The sequence below is a fragment of the Watersipora subatra genome, chromosome 9 (assembly GCF_963576615.1).
Source record: "Watersipora subatra chromosome 9, tzWatSuba1.1, whole genome shotgun sequence".
Taxonomy (NCBI): Eukaryota; Metazoa; Bryozoa; class Gymnolaemata; order Cheilostomatida; family Watersiporidae; genus Watersipora; species Watersipora subatra.
This window is the reverse complement of record NC_088716.1, coordinates 60,879,787-60,901,540: the sequence shown is the minus strand read 5'-3', so window position 1 is coordinate 60,901,540 and position 21,754 is coordinate 60,879,787. Positions and strand designations below refer to the sequence as shown.

The 21,754-nt window shown below is 39.0% G+C and overlaps 1 protein-coding gene across 5 annotated transcripts in view; it reads right to left on the bottom strand.

Moving 5' to 3' along the window:
* The window catches only part of LOC137404544 (serine/threonine-protein kinase LATS1-like), a 58,991-nt gene that overhangs the window by 20,438 nt on the left and 16,799 nt on the right, over positions 1 to 21,754 (bottom strand). For 2 of the 5 annotated variants that reach the window (XM_068090767.1, XM_068090766.1), the window contains 3 exons: positions 4,838 to 5,584; positions 2,413 to 2,577; positions 798 to 944 (listed from right to left, as the gene is read on the bottom strand). In XM_068090767.1, the coding sequence (XP_067946868.1) occupies positions 798 to 944; positions 2,413 to 2,577; positions 4,838 to 5,584 (1,059 nt within the window). The remainder of the gene's footprint in view (positions 1 to 797; positions 945 to 2,412; positions 2,578 to 4,837; positions 5,585 to 21,754) is intronic. The other 3 variants (XM_068090768.1, XM_068090769.1, XM_068090770.1) reach the window with 3 other exon arrangements.

Sequence of the window (21,754 nt, the reverse complement as noted above, 5' to 3'; positions counted from 1 at the left end):
TAGACTCGGTGTAGGAAAAGCCGTGTGGATCTTCTGACTGGACGATATTGAACAGACAAGTTTTTATAGGCATGACTGCACGCATCCAATCGCGTAATTTTCTTTTATAGTAAGACTATAAAACACCAGAAACATTTAATTTATGCTCTTTTAAAAGCCATAAATTAGGAAAACTGTACAAGGCTAGCTCACCTTAAAATTGTAACCCTAAGCTATTCTTTACTAAAAATGCTGTGTTGGAATTGCTACGCCTGAGCTTGTTTTTAATTGTAATCAGATAATCGCAATTGTGAAAATTTCTTCCAAAAACCCCCAAAAATCCATGATTTCAGATATGATTGCTAACAAAGAATGGAATACAGGCATGCTTCAATAAAACTGTTTTTTACCCCTAAAGAGCAAAGGCATTTTTTTTAGATGGTAAGGATCAGTCATGGCTCACCCATTCAGATGCGAGTGAACCAGTATTATCTTCTTCACATTGACACATTTCATACAAGATATAAATAAGTACATCTTAATATATTTTGAAAGACAAAAATAAAATGCTTGTAAGAATAAGATTGTGAATATTCAATAGCACAGACTTATTTGATATCATAGAAAGCTACAATATTCAGCTCTGGTTCTGAAACTAGACTTCAACTAGTAATTATACAACGGTAAACTTTATGAGATATTTACAGACGAAAGAGAAAACCTAAAGGAATTAGAATTTACCCAAAGTAAGGAAGTACCCAAGCGTGTGAGGCATTACAACCCAAGCAGTTGACAGTAAACATGAAAAGCGAGTTTACCTCTATGATTACGTATCTTTATGTGAACATTTCCGCCAGTGCCGTTTGACGTATGTCCTATGGGCCGTGGAGGCACTGGCCCTACCTGAGATTGTTTTGAAGTTGTGTAACTAGGGGGAGCTGGTGAAGAGTTAGGCGGAACTGTAGCTACAAAAACACCACACGCATTGCAGAGTATTAGTAGTCATGTACCAAAGTATAAGACCGCCCAATAGTTTTCATGATTGTCCTCAACTTGATCTATAATAGAACTCAATAAGCCCAGTATAGCTAACTCAAATATCATAGAGTGATATATCATTTTCATCTTCAAAATATGCTCTTTTCTGTGATGTTAATGTATTGTTTGCGAGTTAAAATTTATTCCTCCCTAATTACATACCACTCTCACAGGATGAGATCTGCTCCGTATTGATGAAAAATTAGAAAAAGTTAATAGGCAGCAATTCTTTATTTCAAGCCAATGTGTCACATTTTTTGAAGTATTCTTAAATGGTTGACATTTTTACTTCCCTAGCAGTATAGATTCAGTCATTTTACACAGTTTAATCGCTCTTTTCAAACATTAACTTTTACCAAAAAAGAATGTATTTACATCTAATACTGCTGAGCAACCTAACAGCCAGAGCATAGCCGTTAAAGTTTACTGGTTTTATATATTTAAGAAATACTAGAATATTGTAGGCGGTCCTATACTTTTGCACATGACTGTGAGTGTGAGTAAGACATGCCCGGTCCCATGCGTAGCAAGGAGACAACATATTAATAGGACAAGAATAAAATTGCCAAATAAACCTGAAACAGACCGTGCCAAATTATTATGAATTACCAAAGCATGCTAGTGCAATGGCACAGTCATCCCTAATATTTCAAAGCCCTTCCAGGTATCTTCGCACACGCCTTGCCAAGAATTTTCTACAGCTATTCTCAGGCCTTGATTGAAATAAAAAATAAATATAAGACAGCTGGGGGTGGAGCTAATTGAGAAATGGGTAGTAACTCACATGCAAAGCAAAATTGAAATATATTAAGGCCAGACAATGCCCTCCGATGATATGAGTAATACCCACAAGTATTCTCATGCATGGATGAATAGGCTAACCTATCTGTATTATAAGTAAGCCCATGACTAATTCCAATATTGAAGCATATACAACCATCATCTTGGCCTGGCCATGTGTCTCAGCATTTTCCTACACTGCCTACTGAAGCACCAGAACACTTTATGTAGAGTGATAAAACTTCCATAGATGCAGTTGATATGAGCGAATACTCTACATTTATTATTGCGGAGGGGGATACATACGATACATGATACATTCCGAGGTAACATTTCGACTAGAAGACAATGAAGTCCCAGAAACTTTGTTAACTGGTGACATTTAAACAGGGACTACCCGCTATTAAGGTTCACTGAAGGTGAGATACACCAACACAGGCAACCTGCAACCGCCTGGTTACATCTATGGGTACTTGTGAGTTTTGTTGTTTCCGGGCTTCTGAGAGAATAACTAAGCAGCATCCAGTCAGTCACCTTTCGCCCCGGCTAATAGTTGTGGTCACTTCCACTCAGGGAATAACCACGGAGAAAGACAACCGAGGGGCAGGCATTTACCTGTGTGCAAATGGGGCCGAGGGAGCACCTGGCTACGTGCTGAATGAGTTATTACAGATGTTTGTTTAGTCTCCCAAGCTTGAATCGGAGTGGGTGCAGGATGCATATGCTGTGCAGCTGGGTGGAGATAATGGCTTCCTTGTAGACTAGCTGGAGATGAACTACCTGCATAAAGGAAGCAAACAACAAGCGCATCACCAGCAGCCCTTCACCAGATCACAGCAAAGAAGCGTGAGAAGTTTATGGGCTACATCCATGGCATCTCTGGAGCTAAAATAATACCCCATGCCAAACCACAAGTTAACAGAGGAACACAAAAAACATGTATCAGGCAGTTTATCAATCAAGGCGACAGAAATTTCCTGACAGTATTTTCAAAATTTTTATAATTTTCTGTGATCGTCGAAGATCTTGTAATATCAAAGATTAAGAACCCTATCTAAGTGTTGTAACTAGTCCCTTAGGGTGCTTTCAGATTTCCTACGAGTAAGGAGTACACGATTAGATACACATGAAGCAACCTCTATGCGTGAAGGGTACACGATTAGATACACGTGAGGCAACCAGATATCTATCGCTTACCCACCAGTTTTTTGAAAAATGACAGCAGTTTTACTTAGATCGGATTACACGATGATGGAGCGCAATAGCTAAGAGTATAATCCATGGATAGTAGATAGGCGCATATGTGATGACGCATCAGGCAAAGCAGTAGCACCAATTTTTATATTTTAATGTTTTCAGGCAATGAGAAACATTATAAACATTCATTGCCTCATAACAAACGTGTTCATTGAGTGTTAACAATATTTTATTCAATTCATTCACGGTCTTCTGTAGAGTAATTATAGTGCTGGTCACATATCTCTGAAAGCTACAGGTAGCAGATAGCTCCAAATCTTTGGGTATGCTCCTAAAGTACCCTTCTGCGCGATAGATATTTTTCCAAATATTTTGTGACGTGTTCCTCTCCAGAGTACGCCTATGGAATCCAAAAACACCCTCGGGTTCCAGAACTATTTTGCTATTGAATAACTTTTACACATACACATGAACATGTGAAGTTGGGCTACTCGAGCCTGGACCATTTTAAACATTACTCATCTAGACTAGGAACCAGTATTTTTGTTCCGACTTAACTAGGTAGCAGATGGATTGCCTTACTAATCACACCTATTTGCGATCACTACAGAATATTCGTTCTAACTTCCGATTCTATTCACTTATTCATACCCTGTGACGAAAGAGTCAGGTTTCAAATGTACAAACTTGTTGAGTGGATGAGGTGTCAGACGCGAAGACTGGCCACTACTTATTGAAATCAAACACCATTTTTCACAGTCACAACATTGATGAATGTTAATGTGACTTAACAGCTAGATATTTCAAAATGTGACATTCAGGGGCCCATTAGAAATCCTCTATATGTTCGCATTGCACACTTGGAGAACAATGATCATGTTTTGCCTGCATCAGGAACATGAGATAGCAAAGCTAGTTAACATATTTTGAGAAAATGATTACACAACAGGCATCTCTATTTTGAACCAGAGTAAAATGTTTCTTGAACAGTTTATAATCAATCGTTGACACGCTAGCGCACGGGCAGTAGGTCAATGACAGATGTGAGCCGCTCTCAAGTCTAATCCTTAAGCTAAGTAAAAAACTTAACTCTATGAGCAACATTTGTTTTGTCAGGGGCTTCCATAAAACATGGCTTTTTTTTCGTCACAAATATCTACACATTTACAGGTAGGTACATAGCCTAATTTTTCAGGCACGCATTGCTAAGGAATTCGTCTATCGATAACTCATATTGCTATTACGACAGCGTGAAAGTCAGCAGAGTTGTACTACTTAAACTTTTGTAGAGTTCAAACTTGTTTATATAAGTACTGCAACAGCAGCAAATGCAGAAGCTCTCATTTCAGCTGCGCTAGAAATATGAAAACGGTAAAATATTTGACATATATATTTTTACATGCACAAATGTGAATGCACCATCGGATTGGATAACGGATCGGATAACGGACTGACAGAGGAAAAAATCCAAACTTTGTTGTCAATTGAAAGCAAGGAAAAATTATTAGGCTATAAAGTTTATAGAATTCTCATGTAATACCTCCTTCAAAGATACACTTGCCATATTGATTATTATAGAAAAACCTTTTTATATTATGTATATACAGAATGGGAGTCTCTAATATGATGTATTACTTTATTGATGGCGTGGGAAAGAGTGTAACCCTGCTTTACAAACTGCCGTATCAAAGCCAAGCACAAATCTGTAGTACTGTGGTGCACTACAGCAGGAAGACTGCAACCGATTAGTCACACAGAGCACAAGAAGAATGAGCAAGCCAGCAAGACCTCGCACATACCAATGTTCAAAACACAAGCATACAATATCATAGGATGCTCTCACCTGAGCTTGGCGACTCGGGGTAGGGAGGTGTTCGGTACTCTCCCGTGTGAGGAGGTGGATATCCACCATAACTAACTAGGAGGTAGTCATTACTTGAACCTGAGGTGATACTGCTAGCTGGAGAAGGTTGATGATGTGTATTATAAGGAGGTGGCGGTGTAGCAGCGTTCACCAAGTGCGGAGATGAGTAGTTAGGTGGAGGGGGTTGATTGCCATTCTGTATCGGACTAGCCGGCTCCCTATGATGAGGCACTGCTATTGGATACTGAGAAGACATGTTGATCGCTGTCGGTTGGTGTTGGCGATGATCCATATTTGGAGTATATTGTTCGTGATACGATGGAGACATCTGGGCTGGGGGCGGAGGAACCGGTTGAGTCCGTTTTGTTGACTGCAAACTCTGGCTGTGCTGGAGAAGAATTGAGTGAATCTCTTGCGTACTCAAGCCAGTTTGCTCAGCGAGCTGTTCGAGTGAGGACGGGGGCGTCGCAGATGGCACCGTGTTGGCAGCTGAGTGACTAGTGACAGTGCTAGCCGCCTGACTAGGAGATGCTCCTCGAACTGAGCCTCTAGCCTGTGAGATAGCTTCACGAGGAGGTAGTGGTGGGGGAGGTGTAGTTAGCACCCGAGACCTAGGAGGAAGAGGTGGTGGGGGTGATATAGCTCCATTGTTCGTGGCCAGTATCTCATTTTTTGGTTTTTCAGTCTTGCCTCCTGGGGAATGTATTGCTGGGGGGCCAACCAAACCTGAGGAAGAGAAATACCAACAATCAATACACATATACTAAATAAGCATGCGTGGGCGGTGCAATTTGTCAATAAGCAACTTTATAATCTTTCCACAAATTTTTAGAGGATAAAAGCTACGCTACCATTGAGACACCAAACTTCATGAACATATTGTGGCCCTACTTCGTCACAGTAGGTCGATACTGTTCAAATATCAAGGGCCCTCTAATGAATATCAATACATAAACCATGGATGTTGTAGGTTTCATTTGCGTGTAAGTCATTTTGGTAAGATCAAATTTGGTAAGATATGCAATAGAGCACCCATGAAGTCGAAAGAGATCAGTTGAGATGTTTTTATGCTTGTGTTAAGAAACAATGCTGATTACAATTTACAGTACGAAACCAGTCAATATTCTTTAGTAATTTTATTAGATCAGGTATAGCATAAAGGTAAGGCCACACGTATCGTGTAATTTCAACTAATCTGGGAAATTCCATTGGTACGAAATTTCTGACCTGCCACACGGAGTTTCCCCACCACGGATTCGTACGAAACTAACTTTCAACTAGCCAATCAGAACGCGGTGATAAGTTGAAGCCGATTCCATCTCAATCATTTGCTTCAGTACAAACATGCGCAAAAGAAAACGACCTTCAACATTCAACTAACCTTTTTAACCGACCAATCAAACAACGATTCATAGGAATTTCTGACGTTTCGTCCAATTCAGGATTCGTTCATCGTGCGCATCCAACGATGGACGAATTCGTCCAAATGTCAATTCGTACGAATCGTTTCGTCCAAATTTAGCCGATTTCGTGAGAATTTTGTTTCGTCTGACCCTACCTTTAGAGCATTTCACTGCACTTCACTGACTCCAGTTAAGAGTTGCTAAGGCTAGCGTGGAAGGTGCGGAATTGGGTACACGTGAGGTATTCAGATTCCAGTTATGTACCACCCATAAATTTAGGAGTCAAACGGTAGGTTTCGCCTTGTTTGGGTACCCAATACCCGAGCTGACTATAGATGAATACAGAGATCAATATTTTAATGATTTTAGGTTACAATAACCAATGCTTGCCTGACAACAAACGGGTTCAGTACAAACTGAAAATTTTCATTAGACTCGTTGCATTTCATCGATAGAATAATTACTGTGTTGGTCAGACAATGCTGAAAGAAGCAAATGGAAGATAACTTGAGTTTATGGATATGAGTCAACCAAGGCTTATCACATGCTAGGATAGGAATTTATTTTTCGATATCTTGTCACAAGTACCCCTTACAGGTACTCGTAGAGAATCCATAAGCCCTCAAAATCTAACTAAAAGCAAACATTTTTTAGCAAGGAGCAGCGGACTCATGAGATATATCAACTAGGAAGTTTGAGAGTTTAGACTTTTCAACTTCGGTCTACATATATCAGTGTTTATGACTATAACAATGCACAGCTTTTTTGCCATAGAAGAACCTTTTGCATTACCCAAGCTCATACATTTATGAGATGATACAAAATACACAGCTTTACGGCATAATAAAAATATAACTAAAATTTGCATTTGAAGCCATTATTGTGATAAGTAATGAAAAAAAAATGCTAGATATGTTTTGTTCAGCCTATCCCTTGACAGAGTTTACTGTTGAAGCAATGGTGGAGATCCTCCAATTACAAAGCAACAAGCAGCTGATTAAGAAGTTTTAAAATTATTGAGCTCTAATAAAATTTTAAACTGTCACAAGAAGAATATTGAACTTTTCTAATGGCAGCTAAGTACGGCGGGTTGATATTCCTTAGCCTGTGCTCTATATCAATCCTATTTCTTTTGGTAACTAAAAACTCAGCTCTTTAATTACCGAAAGAGTTGTTAACCACACTGCCATTCGAACTACGGAACAGAGGCATACTGCTTAGACTACCGGCAGACCTTGGTGGTATGTGCTAGAACAAAGTTTCTTTTAAATGAACTGCTGAGTGGCTCAGGTCAACCTGGCTCTACAAACATGAGAATTTAAACACAAAACTGCCGGTATCACATCATTTATAAGTTCCTTTAACTTCTTGACATTCTTCTTTATTCTCGATAAAAACTTCTTCATTTGACTTCATACTGTTAATGGATTTTGCAAGTACGATTCAAGTACAAAGCTTTCAAACCAAACCAAAATTATCAGCCATAAAAATGCTTGGCAAGTAAAAAGATTGACAGACAAGATTTTGGGTGACCTGAGAAGATGGTATATGACTTACAGCAACTCAAGTTGTCTCGCATACCAATGTTAGTTAACTGTCAAATTCAAATATTCCATCATCATTCCCAGACTATGTGGCTGATGAACGTCATCTATGATATCAAGATCATCACACTGCCTAGCACTAGACGCTGCCTAACAAGGAGCATTCTCAGCTTGAGAGTTTTCATCAAATGCTCTATGTAGCAAAGCAATTTACGAGCTGGTCTGCCGTAATCTGGATTATATCAGATGTATATAGAATTGAGGCTATTATTTTATAATTATGTCAAAATGATATTTCCAGAATCTATTGACTTAGAAATGTTAAGAAACCAGAAATGTTTGGGCCTTGGATAAAATCTTAAAAACATCATAATGAGTTTATACTTGCAGGAGTATTTCAGACGTTTCTTCATTTTGACTAGCATGTTGACACGCTAAGTTGCAGGTGTTTAGCCAACAAATGTCTTTTATACTGGTCTGAATAGATCAGCATTTTTGAAGCATTAACCGAATGTTTATGATTGTAAACCAAGCACAATCACTAAACTATTTAATGTGTGGCTCATAACTTCCAGCGACAAACCGAAATACATTGCTGCAGTAAAGCCAAATTTTACTTTGGTTTTACTTCGGCAATGTAGTACTTCAGCCTTGCATCACTGGTTGTGGCAGTTATCATTCACGTCCCGTGAATGATAACTGCCACAACCAGTGATTGATAGCCACATTGTAATACTAATTTGGAAGAAGACCAATTAAAAGAATTATGCTAATTCAGATGGGCGGAACCTAGAGACATCCTGAGGGATACACTCCAACTGGCCATCTCGACTGCACTGCTGATTAGCAACTAACCATGTGAAAGTCAGCAATTATTGGGCAATGTGGGTTGGATGCGCCGCCGTTCGGTTTTTATCGCAATAATGTAGTATTTTACCATTTTCTTCAGCTACCTGAGATCCGGCCTCCTGGCCATGAATGAAAAATGGCACATCGTCGTCGACAGAACTACCTCGTAACCTAGAAAGCATCGTTCCTACCATTTTTCGTTACATGGGAAATCTCACTAGTTGCAATCTTCACACATGGCCTGACCATTCCAAGGAGTAAGATACAATCCAAAGCAAACAATTCCCAACATGGACATAGTCATTGTGGAAACATTCAGTTCATGAGATGAGTGATTGCTGATACCACGTCATTTCGTTGTTAACGATTCCACATATTTATCAACATAAGCATAAAGTGGCAGGAACTATTTTTAGACATCAGCCATTTAATAATGATCGAGTTTTTGCAACTGCCTTTTTATATTTAAGATTTTAAATCTTACTATATAGTAAACACTGGTTCGCAACATAAACAAGCATCGCTGAATGTTTGTAGCATGATTTCAATAACATGTAGCAGTAAGACAAACAAAAACAATCTGAAGAAAATATGAAACAACTACAAGTATCTGAGACATGATAAGGCCATGAACGGCCTTACTTCAATAAGAAGCATGCCACAACTCTGGAGTTTAGGGTGATGGTATTACGCAACCAACACAAAATCCTTTTATCACCACTGCTACAGCAAATGTTATCTGTCACGAGGAATGTGGCCTGATTAGATTGGGGTCTACTGATCTGTACATACATTCTGAGAAGTTAATTGAATTTTGCACCCTGTATTCAAATATTTGCTGAGAGATGAGAGACATCAGTAAGATTGCTTAGAAACTAATAGCTCTGCATAGAGAATATGGTAGCACAAGGAGTATCAGCGATGACCACTGAACTCATTCCTCATTCTACCAATGGAAGTATCTGAAGTAGATGGAATAAGAGAACTGGGGTTGGTCCACAACCATTGTAAGATTGATGGCGATGGAAACTACCATAACAAAGCGACGCTACTCCCAGAATTCTTCGTCAGACTTTGCGATGATTGCGAACGTATCTAATATGACATGGCAACATTATAGCCTAGCTAGAACTTAGTATCTTAAGGACATACCACATTGAAGAAAAAGATCCCAACCTAATCCCGATTAGCTTCTAAATGAGCATAAAACCCATTTAGTTAAAACAAGGCAAATACTCAAATGATACATTATGACAGGCAACAGCAAATTGTGACTACATCTCCAGGCTCTGGAAAAATAAAGCATTGTTACAATACGTAATTTCTTTAAATAGGGAATAATGTAAAATAATTTTTGTTGAATGTTTGCAATGCATCAGATAATTGGTAATAAAGATATATATATATATATATATATATATATCTATATATATACATATATATATATATCTTCAGGTCTTTTCTTTGGTGTAGTAAACACAAGCCTTGCTATTGTTATAGCGTTCAGCCTGACTTGTGTTTTTGCCCATTTTCTTTCAACAACTGACAGTATCTTGGTAGCTTTTATGAGCTAACCTGTTCATGCAACAGTGTTCTGCTTAAGGTGTTTAAACATTTGAAGCTGGCTTTGTCAGTAGACAAATTTCTTGGACTTCGGCATCACACGATTCTTCTGAGGGCATTAGCTACCATTTTTAGTCAGGGTCGGAAACTACCGACATTTGGCGTATGTTAGGCAAAAGAGGTGAAGCTACAGAGACATGTGGCTCAGTTTGGTTGTGTTTAGCCATTCACAGACTTTTATAGAAAAAACCTTTTTCATTCTAAGAACAACCTTCAATTAAAGAAACTCTCACGCATTCAATATTCAATCATCCTTTGTCAACAATCAGATATAAAATCAAGAAGAAGCTGTTTGACTTGTTGAGTAAGCTCTAAACAGCCATCTTAAACCTGAGCTTCAAATTAGAGCTTACTATAATGCTCTGAGCTAACACGAAATCCTTTTTTGATTTCATGACTTGATTTGATTTTGACAAAAATTGATCAAATGGTGAATATTAAATATCCTACAATAGCCTAAAAATAAGGATTTTCATGACAAGAAAAATAACAAACCTTGAGACATTTTTTCTATGGTAATTCAGATCTGTACGAAGCTTCAAATATTTTTGGTATTGTGATGAGTGGTATGTAAGGACTTGGTCATGGGTTTTGGAATAAGCTCTTACACATGTAGGTATTGTTAGGTAAAGGACCATTTAACTGAGTACTCTTGAGTTTTATTTGACTTAGTAGGTGACAGGTCAACTTTATAACCTCAAAAATCAGAAGATAGACCAATAGCAAGCTACATTCGGTAATACTATTAATAGCGCATTTGGTCTGGTAATAATAGTTTAGAACCAATGTAATACAGCGCACAACATGATTCCGAGCTCATTGACCCACGAATGAAGACATGATCGGCACTTAATGCTTTGCGCATACCAAACAGACTTGCCCTGACTCCACAAAACGGAAGCAAAAATCTCATTGATAATTGTTGAGAATATTGAGATGAGCATGGGCATTGCCAAACAGTAGGAATGCCTGGACATAGAAATCAGGCAAGAAGTGGTTAACAATTGGTACAATGCTACTCAAGGCAAAAACATACTCTCTTGTTCTACATAGATGAATACTGCTTTCCAGAAGATCACGGAGTTGGGTAATACATACATGCTGATCATCAAGGGTGCTTTCGGGTTCTTTATACTCATTGGGACTCTTTCAAGGTCGGCGTGAAAAGTATCCATCAATAGCTGGATTTAAGCAACAAATATTTATTGTGACCCTTCAAACTTTTAAATGAGTATTTTGCTACACTGCACTTTCAATGATAAGCGATCACAATGTAATTTCCAAGTGTATTATTAGTGTATTATTAGTATTAACGAGTGTATTATCAGTGGATAGACCATGACCATATCAGTGGATATGGCCATTTGATACAATCGAGATACGGATTAATCAAGACACGGATTTAATCCAAACATTAATACAAATACGTTAATACCAATTGTAGCGACAGGCGCTATCTAGGGCGACAAGCCGTAATGGAGAGCTAGCTTTACTGATGAGTAGTTGTGGTTCATGAGACTTTATTTAACCCAACTGGCTCAACGTGAAGTCTGCAATGCGAATTGCATGACATGTACATTAATATAAAACAGTTGCAATTATTAATAACAGTGTAAAATATACAAAGTGATTCAAATGTTTTAGAGGCAACTCAAATGTATAGAATTAGCCATAAATTGTGAAATAAACATAAAATGAGAAATAGACAGTGAATGTAACAAATCTTAATGTGTGTAAAAGTTTAACAGTTTGCTAAAAATGGAATTCACAAATTAATAAGGAAAAAACTGACCTTGTTGCCTTCCGTGGCTTGTCTTGGTAAAATAGACTTGAAAATATTGTAGACTTGAGAACTTTTAAAAGAACAACTTTATAAACTTAGAAAATTTATCACCAATAATGGTGAGCTTATTGAGCCATACTGCTCAGGACAAAGACTGCTGCTCTACTGACCAGTTCTAGAGACGACAGTTGACCAAGATGAACCAAGAATGCAAAAACGTTAGACAAAATTAGTGCACATTCCGGAACCTAAATTAGTCGTAGTCCCAGCCACGCCAATCGCTAATGGAACGCGCTCCAACGCCCGCAGCAGCAGCTCTCAAGCTTATTCATCCCAGCAGCCAAAGACTGGAAAAAGCATTAGTATTTATTAAAAATGTACCTGTTTTTATAGTCGTGACACATCTGTTGAGGTAATTATCTATTACACCTTGAAAACAAAGAAGTCTGGGCCTGATGTTTACTAGAAATATTTTTTAAGAAATGGCTAGAAATAATACACGTATTTAATTTCATTACACTCCCACCTTAATTTACTCTAGGAAATTAACTATTACAAGCAAGCTAAAAAATACTACTGTCCACATTTCACCACATTTTAAGGATTATGTTGAAAGCATAAAACATACTACCTGAAAGCGATATATTGTGAAACATACATGAAGGTAAGGGTAAGCAGAAAGTAGTATAAAGTGATATGAATATGTGATAAAACAAAAAATGTGCTGCCAAATTCGACGGTGCACATTCAGCATAGATGGGGGATAAAAGTAATAGCATAAAATACAAGTATAACAGTATAAGCATAATCTATTCCAGTTTAACTAGTTTCTGAACAGGTCTATGTAGAATTGTTCTTTTTTCCATCGGCTTTCCTTCGCTGGAGAGGAACTTTGACGCTAATCGAACTGACACCTTTCTAACAAGACCGTCTGATCCTGGATAGGTTTCTTCCACTATAGCTTTTCTCCAGTGATTTCTGGGCATATCGTGCTCGACCAAGAGTACCACATCACCCTTGGCAAGGTTCACCTTAATATCGGCCCACTTTTGACGCTTGGTAATCTCATCGAAGTAAGTGACCTTCCACTTTTGCCAGAATGCCTCCGCCAAACATTGTACTTCTTTCCATCTAGCTTTAGCATATGACTCCGTTGTAAACTCGCCTGGGGGTGGCGGTGTTGGTTCTGGCTTTCCAGTTAGCAAAGCGTTCGGAGTGATTGGCAGCTCTTCCGGATCGTTGACATCAACTAAAGATAGAGGCCTGCTGTTAGCCGTTGCCATCACCTCACAAAATGCCGTTCGTAGCATGGCAGTATCGAATCTGCCTTTGTGTTTGTAAAAGACATCGTCTAAAATAGATCGAATGGTGCGAATTTGTCGCTCCCAAACACCACCTTGATGGCTAGCTGTTGGGGTTGACATGATGAAGTTTATTTGCATGTTTGCTAGAATTTGCTTAGCTTCGTTGTCTACCATATTTTTAAGTTGCTTGTCCAATTCATTTTTTGCTCCAATAAAGTTGGTGCCATTGTCACTGTACAGGGTTTTCACATGTCCTCGAATAGATATAAAACAACGCAATGCATTCAGAAATGCATTGGTCGATAAGTCATCCAAAAGCTCAATATGTATTCCTCTGGTATATAGACAGGTAAAGACTAGACCATACTTCTTCAGCTCAGTACGCCTTTCTTTAACCTCAAAAGGCCCAAAGCAGTCCATACCAGTATGCATAAAGGGGGGATACTTTCCAGTTCTTTCTAACGGCAAGTCTCCCATCTGCTGAGAAGAGCTTTTTCCTCGTAGTGTGCGGCATGTCACACATTTGCCGACCATCTCTTTGACCAACTTGGTCCCACCGACCAACCAAAATCCAGCTTGACGTATTGCAGTCAGCGTGTATGACCTACCAAGATGGTGTGTCTTATTATGGACATCTTGGACTATATGTCTAGCAAAAAGACTGTGTTTAGGCATGATAATTGGGTGTTTCTCTGTGTAGCTTAGTAATGGAGACTTTTCAGCTCTTCCACCGACGCATAAAATACCATCTTTGTTGATGAATGGGTTCAGTTGACGAAGAGCACTGCCTTTTGACACAGCGTTTCCAGTGCTGATTGCATTTAGTTCAGCTGAAAGGTATTCCTGCTGAGTCACTTGAATGACTAGGTTTTCAGCCTTTCTTAAGTCGACTGCCTCTAGTGGTTCCAGTTTCCATGATTTGTTGCGTACCATCTTTTGAAGTGTTCCAACAACTCGTAGAAGTCGAATTTTGGTACTGAAGTGCTCTATGAGCTTGAGCACTGGATTAGGTCGTTTCATTTTTGTGTCGCATTTGTTAATTCTTCTCACTTCCGGATCTGTTTGACTGAGTCTCGCTTGGAAATCAGACTGGTTAGCTGAAGGATATGTTTGTTTTTCTTTTAAGAACTCAGGCCCATGGAACCAGATACTCTTCATTAGTTTGTGGCATTCTATCCCTCTGGACGCTATGTCCGCTGGATTGTGCTCCCCGGCTATATGGTGCCACTGAGTGACTTGTGAGTGTTCTCTAATTTCATGAACTCGGTTTGCTACATATGTCTGAAATCTCTTGGAGTCATTGGCTATGTAGCTGAGCACAATTTGAGAGTCTGACCAATAATGCTCCTCATCAATTTTAAGATCTAACTCGTGTTTCAGTGTCTTACTAAGTCGAGTAGCCAGCAATGCTGCTTGCAACTCCAATCTAGGAATGGTGACTTTTCCTTTGGATGGTACTACTCTAGATTTCGCCATCAGGAGTCCAGTAGAAATTTCGTTTTTGTGGTTTGTCATCTTTATGTACGAACAGGCTCCTATGCCATTGAAGCTGGCATCCGCAAAGTGGTGTAGCTCAGTTTTGATCACTTTGCCAAAGCTTGGAGGCTTGATGCATCGAGGGATTGTAATGGACTCTAGCAAAGAGAGCTGATACTTCCATTCTTGCCACTCTTTGGCTATCTCAGAGGAGACAGGCTCATCCCAGTCTGTTTCTGCACTGTTTGCTTTCTGTAAGATATTCTTTCCAGACAAAACATATGGAGAGAGAAATCCAAGCGGATCATATATCTGTGATATCACAGACAATATGCCTCTTCTTGTTGAAGGTTTGTCTTGTAGCTGGCTGCTAAATGTAAATTCATCTGTGTTAATTGCCCATTCAAGTCCAAGTGTTCTGTGAGTTGAAATCTTTCCTTCAAATAGGCTTTGGATCTCTATGCATTCTGACTCCGGGAGGTCAGTCAGGGCTTCCTGTTTGTTTGAAAGAAACTTATGTAGTCGCAAGTTGCCCAAGGAGCAAAGCTCTCGGCTTTCTTCAATCAGTTTTCTGGCTTTGCTGGCGTCCTCTACGCTTGTTACTCCATCATCTACGTAAAAGTTTCTTTCAATGAACGTAGATGCCATAGGCTGTGTCGCTTTGTTTTTCTGTGCTAACTTGCGAAGTCCGTATGTTGCCACAGCTGGGGACGAAACTGCTCCAAAAAGATGCACAGTCATCCGGTAATCTTTGACATTTCCGGATTCATCTTGCCAGAGAAATCTGAGAAAGTCCCTATCTTCTGGCTTTACATAGAAGTTATAAAACATTTTTTCTACGTCACAGGTCAATGCTATACATTCCTGACGAAATCTGCTGAGGATACCAACTAGACTATTTATATGGTCAGGTCCCTGCAAAAGATGTTGGTTTATAGAGGTGTTTGCATAAGTGGCACTGCAGTCAAAAACTACTCTGAGCTTGTGCTTACGGGGATGTTTCACAGAAAAATGTGGTATGTACCACATTTCTCCAGATTCAGGCTTGTTACTTTCGTGCACTTCTTCTGCATGACCTTTTTGTATGAGTTCATTTATAAACTCGGTATACTTCTCCTTGTAGGAGGGGTCAGTTTTGAACTTGTTGGTCAAAGAGGCTAAGCGACCAAGAGCTTGCAAACGATTGTTAGGTAATTTGGGCCGCGATCTAAAGGGTAATGGCATCTGAAAGTACCCATCATTTCTTTGTACAGTTCCTGTACTCAAAATCTTCATGAACTTTATGTCATCTTGAGAGCTTAGCGTGTCACTATCATCAGATAGTATCTTTGCAAATGTGTTGCAGGCATTCACTGATACTCTTGGTGTTTTACGACCATTTTGTCTTTTACCACTGCCCATAGCTGTCCATCCTAGAACTGTTTTCTCAGCAAATGGTTGTCCTTTCTGTCCACGTATTGTCTCTATCGGTGCAAAGGCATCGGAACAGTCTCGCCCAATCAGCATAGCCACTGGTATATCAAGCAGGGGAGGAAGAAACTTAGAGATTTCGACGAGATGTTCATACTTGGCCAGATTATCTCTAGTGGGTATCTGGTCTTTGTCACATGAGAAGTCATTCCAAGCGTAAGCTGCTATGCTTAGCTTGGTACATTCGTGGAAACCCCTAACTAAAATATTGTGGTGTAAATTGATCTTCTCAAGTGTCGATCCATTTAGAGTTTCCATCTGTACATCTTCTATTGTTGTATCTGTGTTCAGCATGCCTCCAACGTCTGTTGTGAGAAATGTGCTGTCCGACTGTGAATCTAACATAGCGTATATAAGTACCTCTTTCTGTGGATCAAACTGCGAAGAAACATAAACAGGAAGAATCATATTTAGCCCTTTCTCTGCACAACTTGTGAACTTGACATCAAGCTTCCTTGTTTTCTGCAAAGAATCCTCTCGAGGAGTGTTTCCTTGTGTTTCTTTTAGAGTGCTTATGTTTTGCTTGTTGGGCTTTGTTTCCATTTTCATCCCACATGAAGTGCTAGTTTGAGTTTCTGGAGCCTTTGTATCTGTACTCCTTTTCCGCTCCCATTCATGAGGTTCTCTGTGTAAGGCGGTGGGGTGTCTTTTCTGACACTTCTTGCAGGTTGCTCTTTTTGGACATTCTTTAGATCTGTGATCTGAGGAACCCAAGCATCCAAAGCATAGACGATGCTGTTTAACAAAGGCTTCTTGTTGGGCCGCCTTCATATCTCTCAGTGTGTAGCATTCAGCTGTTGCATGAGGCTTCTTGCAGCAAATGCAAGAGTTAGCGTAACCAGTAGATGTTGCAAGAGCACTAACTCGAGCACTAGGGTAGATTCTTTGTTGTTTGGGTTTGTCTTTCAAATTCATGCTTGTCAACTGCATCAACGGCTCTTCCATGATCTCCGCATGGTCAATAACAAATGATGTGAATTCTTTGAAGTCAGGATACGGCTTCCTGGCTTGACGTCTTTCCTTGACTGTTTTTACCCAACTTCTAATCATGAAATCGGGTAGCTTTGCAACTAGTTTCTCATTCTCCTCGCTATCATCTAAGATGTTTAGCTGGGTAACATCGCTCATAGCAGATCTAACATGTGCCAGCAAGTCAGCATATTCCCTAAGCAAAGAACTATTTTTGGGTCCTATCTTGCTGAATTCCGACAGCTTTTTACGTAGTGCTCTGCTTACGCTGTGTTTGTTTCCAAATCTATCCTTCAGCACTGCTCTTGCATCATAGTATGCAGATAGTGTATTAGTTAAGAAATGCCCGCTGATGGCATCGTAAGCCTTACCAGACACAAACCTTTTAAGGTGACGGAGGGGTTCAATATTTGTCAAACCTTCAGTCTCCACGTAAGCGTCAAAATCCATTTCCCATTCTGTGAAGGTAATGGGATCACCATGGTACACAGCAGGTGCCAGAGACTGCCTCTTTGTTGCTCTCATTGAAGCAATAAGACTAGTTGTGAGATCTTTTACGACTTGTAGACCTGTATCTTGAGCTCCAATACTGTTATAGGATTCCACATTGACTTCTGCGTTGTTGGTGCGTGTAGGCATAACAGTTGGCCGGCTATAAGCTGAAGGTGTTGCTTCAGTTATGGTATTAGCTTCTCTTTCTCTCATTCGGGACAGCAGTTGATTAAACTTTTCCATGTGAGTAGCAAAGGTAGCAGACGCCTCTTGAAGATCTTCCTCATCATCTTGTTTAGGTTGGTCCATCTCCTCTAGTAGCACTGTAAGCTTCTGTCGGTTCACGGCGATTTTGCTTGTACACAAATCAAACATATTTTTGATTGTTTCTAAATCTGTTTTATTCTCAGTCAATCTATCTAACTCATTATAGTTTGCTTCAATAGTTTCCAAATTGGCATCAACAGTGGCACTATATTGCTCTATTTGCTCTCTTGTGTGAGCTTCAGCTTGACCGAAAAAATGGTCCATATGCTCAAATTCCTCAACTATAGCTTGAGCTACTTCATTATTCAAATGCATAAGCTTTAGGCGTACAGACTCACGCCTGGAAACTACATCTGTATCAGACCTTTCAAGTGATTGCATATTAGTTTGATGATTTGATTCGTCCTCTGACGCCATATCAGAGAACAAAATTATGAGTTAACTTTCAACTAGGCCAACTATGAAAATAAACAAAACTAGCCCTTTAATAATTAAAGCCAGTAAGACAATAACGATGGCACCTACCCATGCGTGCCCATCTAATACAGTAGTTACATGTGAATATAGCCTAGAGGAAGGATGACAAAAATTGGCAATCAGCTAAATAGCTACTTGATGAGATTATTAGGAATTGCACTGCGGCGCGCACAAAGGACGGCGACCCCACAAACAATTACCGAGCAGAGACCGGACAATCAAAGGAGCCGCTTGATGTGCACCAAATTTGCTTGTAAAAATTGTGAATTTAAATTTAAACTACTGTCAACTGTACTTCAGCTAGAACTACTCAGTTTACAATAACGAGCAGACTTGTAGAAATTAACCAAGGCAATACACAATACCAAGCTAAAAATGGTTGATAAAGCCACACATGGAACTAAAGAAAATATTGTAGATATTCTATTTACTTCAGTTCAATATTGATACGTTACTTGTCTTCACAGGTTCCTTCAGTATTTTCCTTTCAGCGCTTTACTTGACTCTAAGGACTTGGCTTGTACTTTACTTTGACTTTGTAAGCTTGAGCTTTACCTTGACTTTGTAGACTTGAACTTCACTTTGACTTTGTAAACTTGACTCTCCAATGGTAGAGGTCAAGACTTCACTGTAGCGACAGGCGCTATCTAGGGCGACAAGCCGTAATGGAGAGCTAGCTTTACTGATGAGTAGTTGTGGTTCATGAGACTTTATTTAACCCAACTGGCTCAACGTGAAGTCTGCAATGCGAATTGCATGACATGTACATTAATATAAAACAGTTGCAATTATTAATAACAGTGTAAAATATACAAAGTGATTCAAATGTTTTAGAGGCAACTCAAATGTATAGAATTAGCCATAAATTGTGAAATAAACATAAAATGAGAAATAGACAGTGAATGTAACAAATCTTAATGTGTGTAAAAGTTTAACAGTTTGCTAAAAATGGAATTCACTAATTAATAAGCAAAAACTGACCTTGTTGCCTTCCGTGGCTTGTCTTGGTAAAATAGACTTGAAAATATTGTAGACTTGAGAACTTTTAAAAGAACAACTTTATAAACTTAGAAAATTTATCACCAATAATGGTGAGCTTATTGAGCCATACTGCTCAGGACAAAGACTGCTGCTCTACTGACCAGTTCTAGAGACGACAGTTGACCAAGATGAACCAAGAATGCAAAAACGTTAGACAAAATTAGTGCACATTCCGGAACCTAAATTAGTCGTAGTCCCAGCCACGCCAATCGCTAATGGAACGCGCTCCAACGCCCGCAGCAGCAGCTCTCAAGCTTATTCATCCCAGCAGCCAAAGACTGGAAAAAGCATTAGTATTTATTAAAAATGTACCTGTTTTTATAGTCGTGACACATCTGTTGAGGTAATTATCTATTACACCTTGAAAACAAAGAAGTCTGGGCCTGATGTTTACTAGAAATATTTTTTAAGAAATGGCTAGAAATAATACACGTATTTAATTTCATTACACCAATGTTAAATTTTGCTAAAGATCTTGGGCAAAATTTTCGTAATGATACTTCTTAGCAGCGGATACAAACCCATCATTTATGAGGCTTGTACGATTCAGATCGCGCACATTATAACAAAGCCAAACCATCACAAAAAGTACAGAGTGTTTGTAGACCTGTTCATTAAGTCTAGAAATGGATTCTCAGTAAAGCACATACCACACCACTCCCCATGGCATCTCGGTGTGTGATGGATTTTGGGGACCATGCTGAAGCATTCTTATCAACATTCACTAATGCCTGTTATTTCTATAATAGAAATGCATCATGTATTATTTTAAAAACCTCTACCATCTCAACTAGCTCAGCTGAAATATGGTGGTTATACAGATTCCTGGAGGGTATACCACCAGCAGACAGACATTCTACACGGTAAAGCCACTTAAAAATTTTAATTAGTCCGCCATGAATGCCAGCTATCTGTAATGCCAAAGCATAGCCTACTGGTGAAATATGGAACCAACTCTCTAAAATATTCATGTGTATTAGAAATGTTGACATTCACGCCTGCTGTTTTGTATATGACAGCCATAAGAAAGTATTTTGACTTCAAATAAAAACTCGGTCACCTTAAATTAATATTATGCACATTTAAATTGAAAACGTATATTACAAATGAAAGTACAGTGGACCTTAGTAACTATAGTTACCTACAATAACTTTAGTGTATTTAGTGGTTAAGATATGCAGTATAATGTAACATACATAATAATATGTGCAGTAAATATCGCAGGGAGTTCTTACTTTCGAGGCAGACGTATAAAATGTTGAATTTAACTTGAGTGAGTTTAGCTTACTAAACACAAACTTGAAGATATGTTTTAGTATGTATTATTGATCATTTTACTGAACTTCAACTTTTTCATCGTTAAAATTTCATCCGCTATCTGTTTCCGGTTTCGATTTTACAATACAATTACTGTAACTAATAATTAATAGCACCGAACTGGACGCCAGTAGAGCATCGTATCTCTTTCACTCATTGCTAGTGAGATTACAGTGACGAGCATATCGGCATATTTCTTATTCCGACATGATCAGCACACCGACTGCCAAATTTGAATTGAGAGAAACTTTTGTTGATTTCGTATGGCAAAAAACATTTCGTGCGGAGAGAATGAAAAATTGGCATGTTCTACATAGCAGGACGAGAACAATCGTATAACCTGGTTATCATAACTCGAGGACGCACTACAACTATAACTACTAAAAATACACAATGTATATTGAAAGGGTCATCTTAATAATTGATTTGTATAAAAGTCGAGGACAAATGATAATGTTCACGTTTGCCGTCTCTAGTGCGCTTTGCAAAACTATTATGGTGAGGTCAATGCTCGTGCTAGCGCTTGCAATGCCTCTAATTTCGCCTCCAGTCTGCATCAGCCTTTAGTAAAAATGTTTTCTTCAAATACTATCTATAGCATGATGGTACCAAATAAACTGCCATATAACAAAAAAAGCAGAGGTTATGGCAAATACAGCAAGGATGCCTATTAATGCTTCAAACTGAGACCAATTTTCAATGGTCAATCGATTTGTCTATGTGGTACACGGTTTAGGAACACCAGTGTGTGTGTGGCCACAGCAAACATCTACACTACGCATCGACTATGCATTTCATCTATGCATTTGAAGGTATGGCCCAGGTATGTACGCTAGTATTTTTCTTGACAATTCACTATAAAACTAGCTTAGCCTCATAGC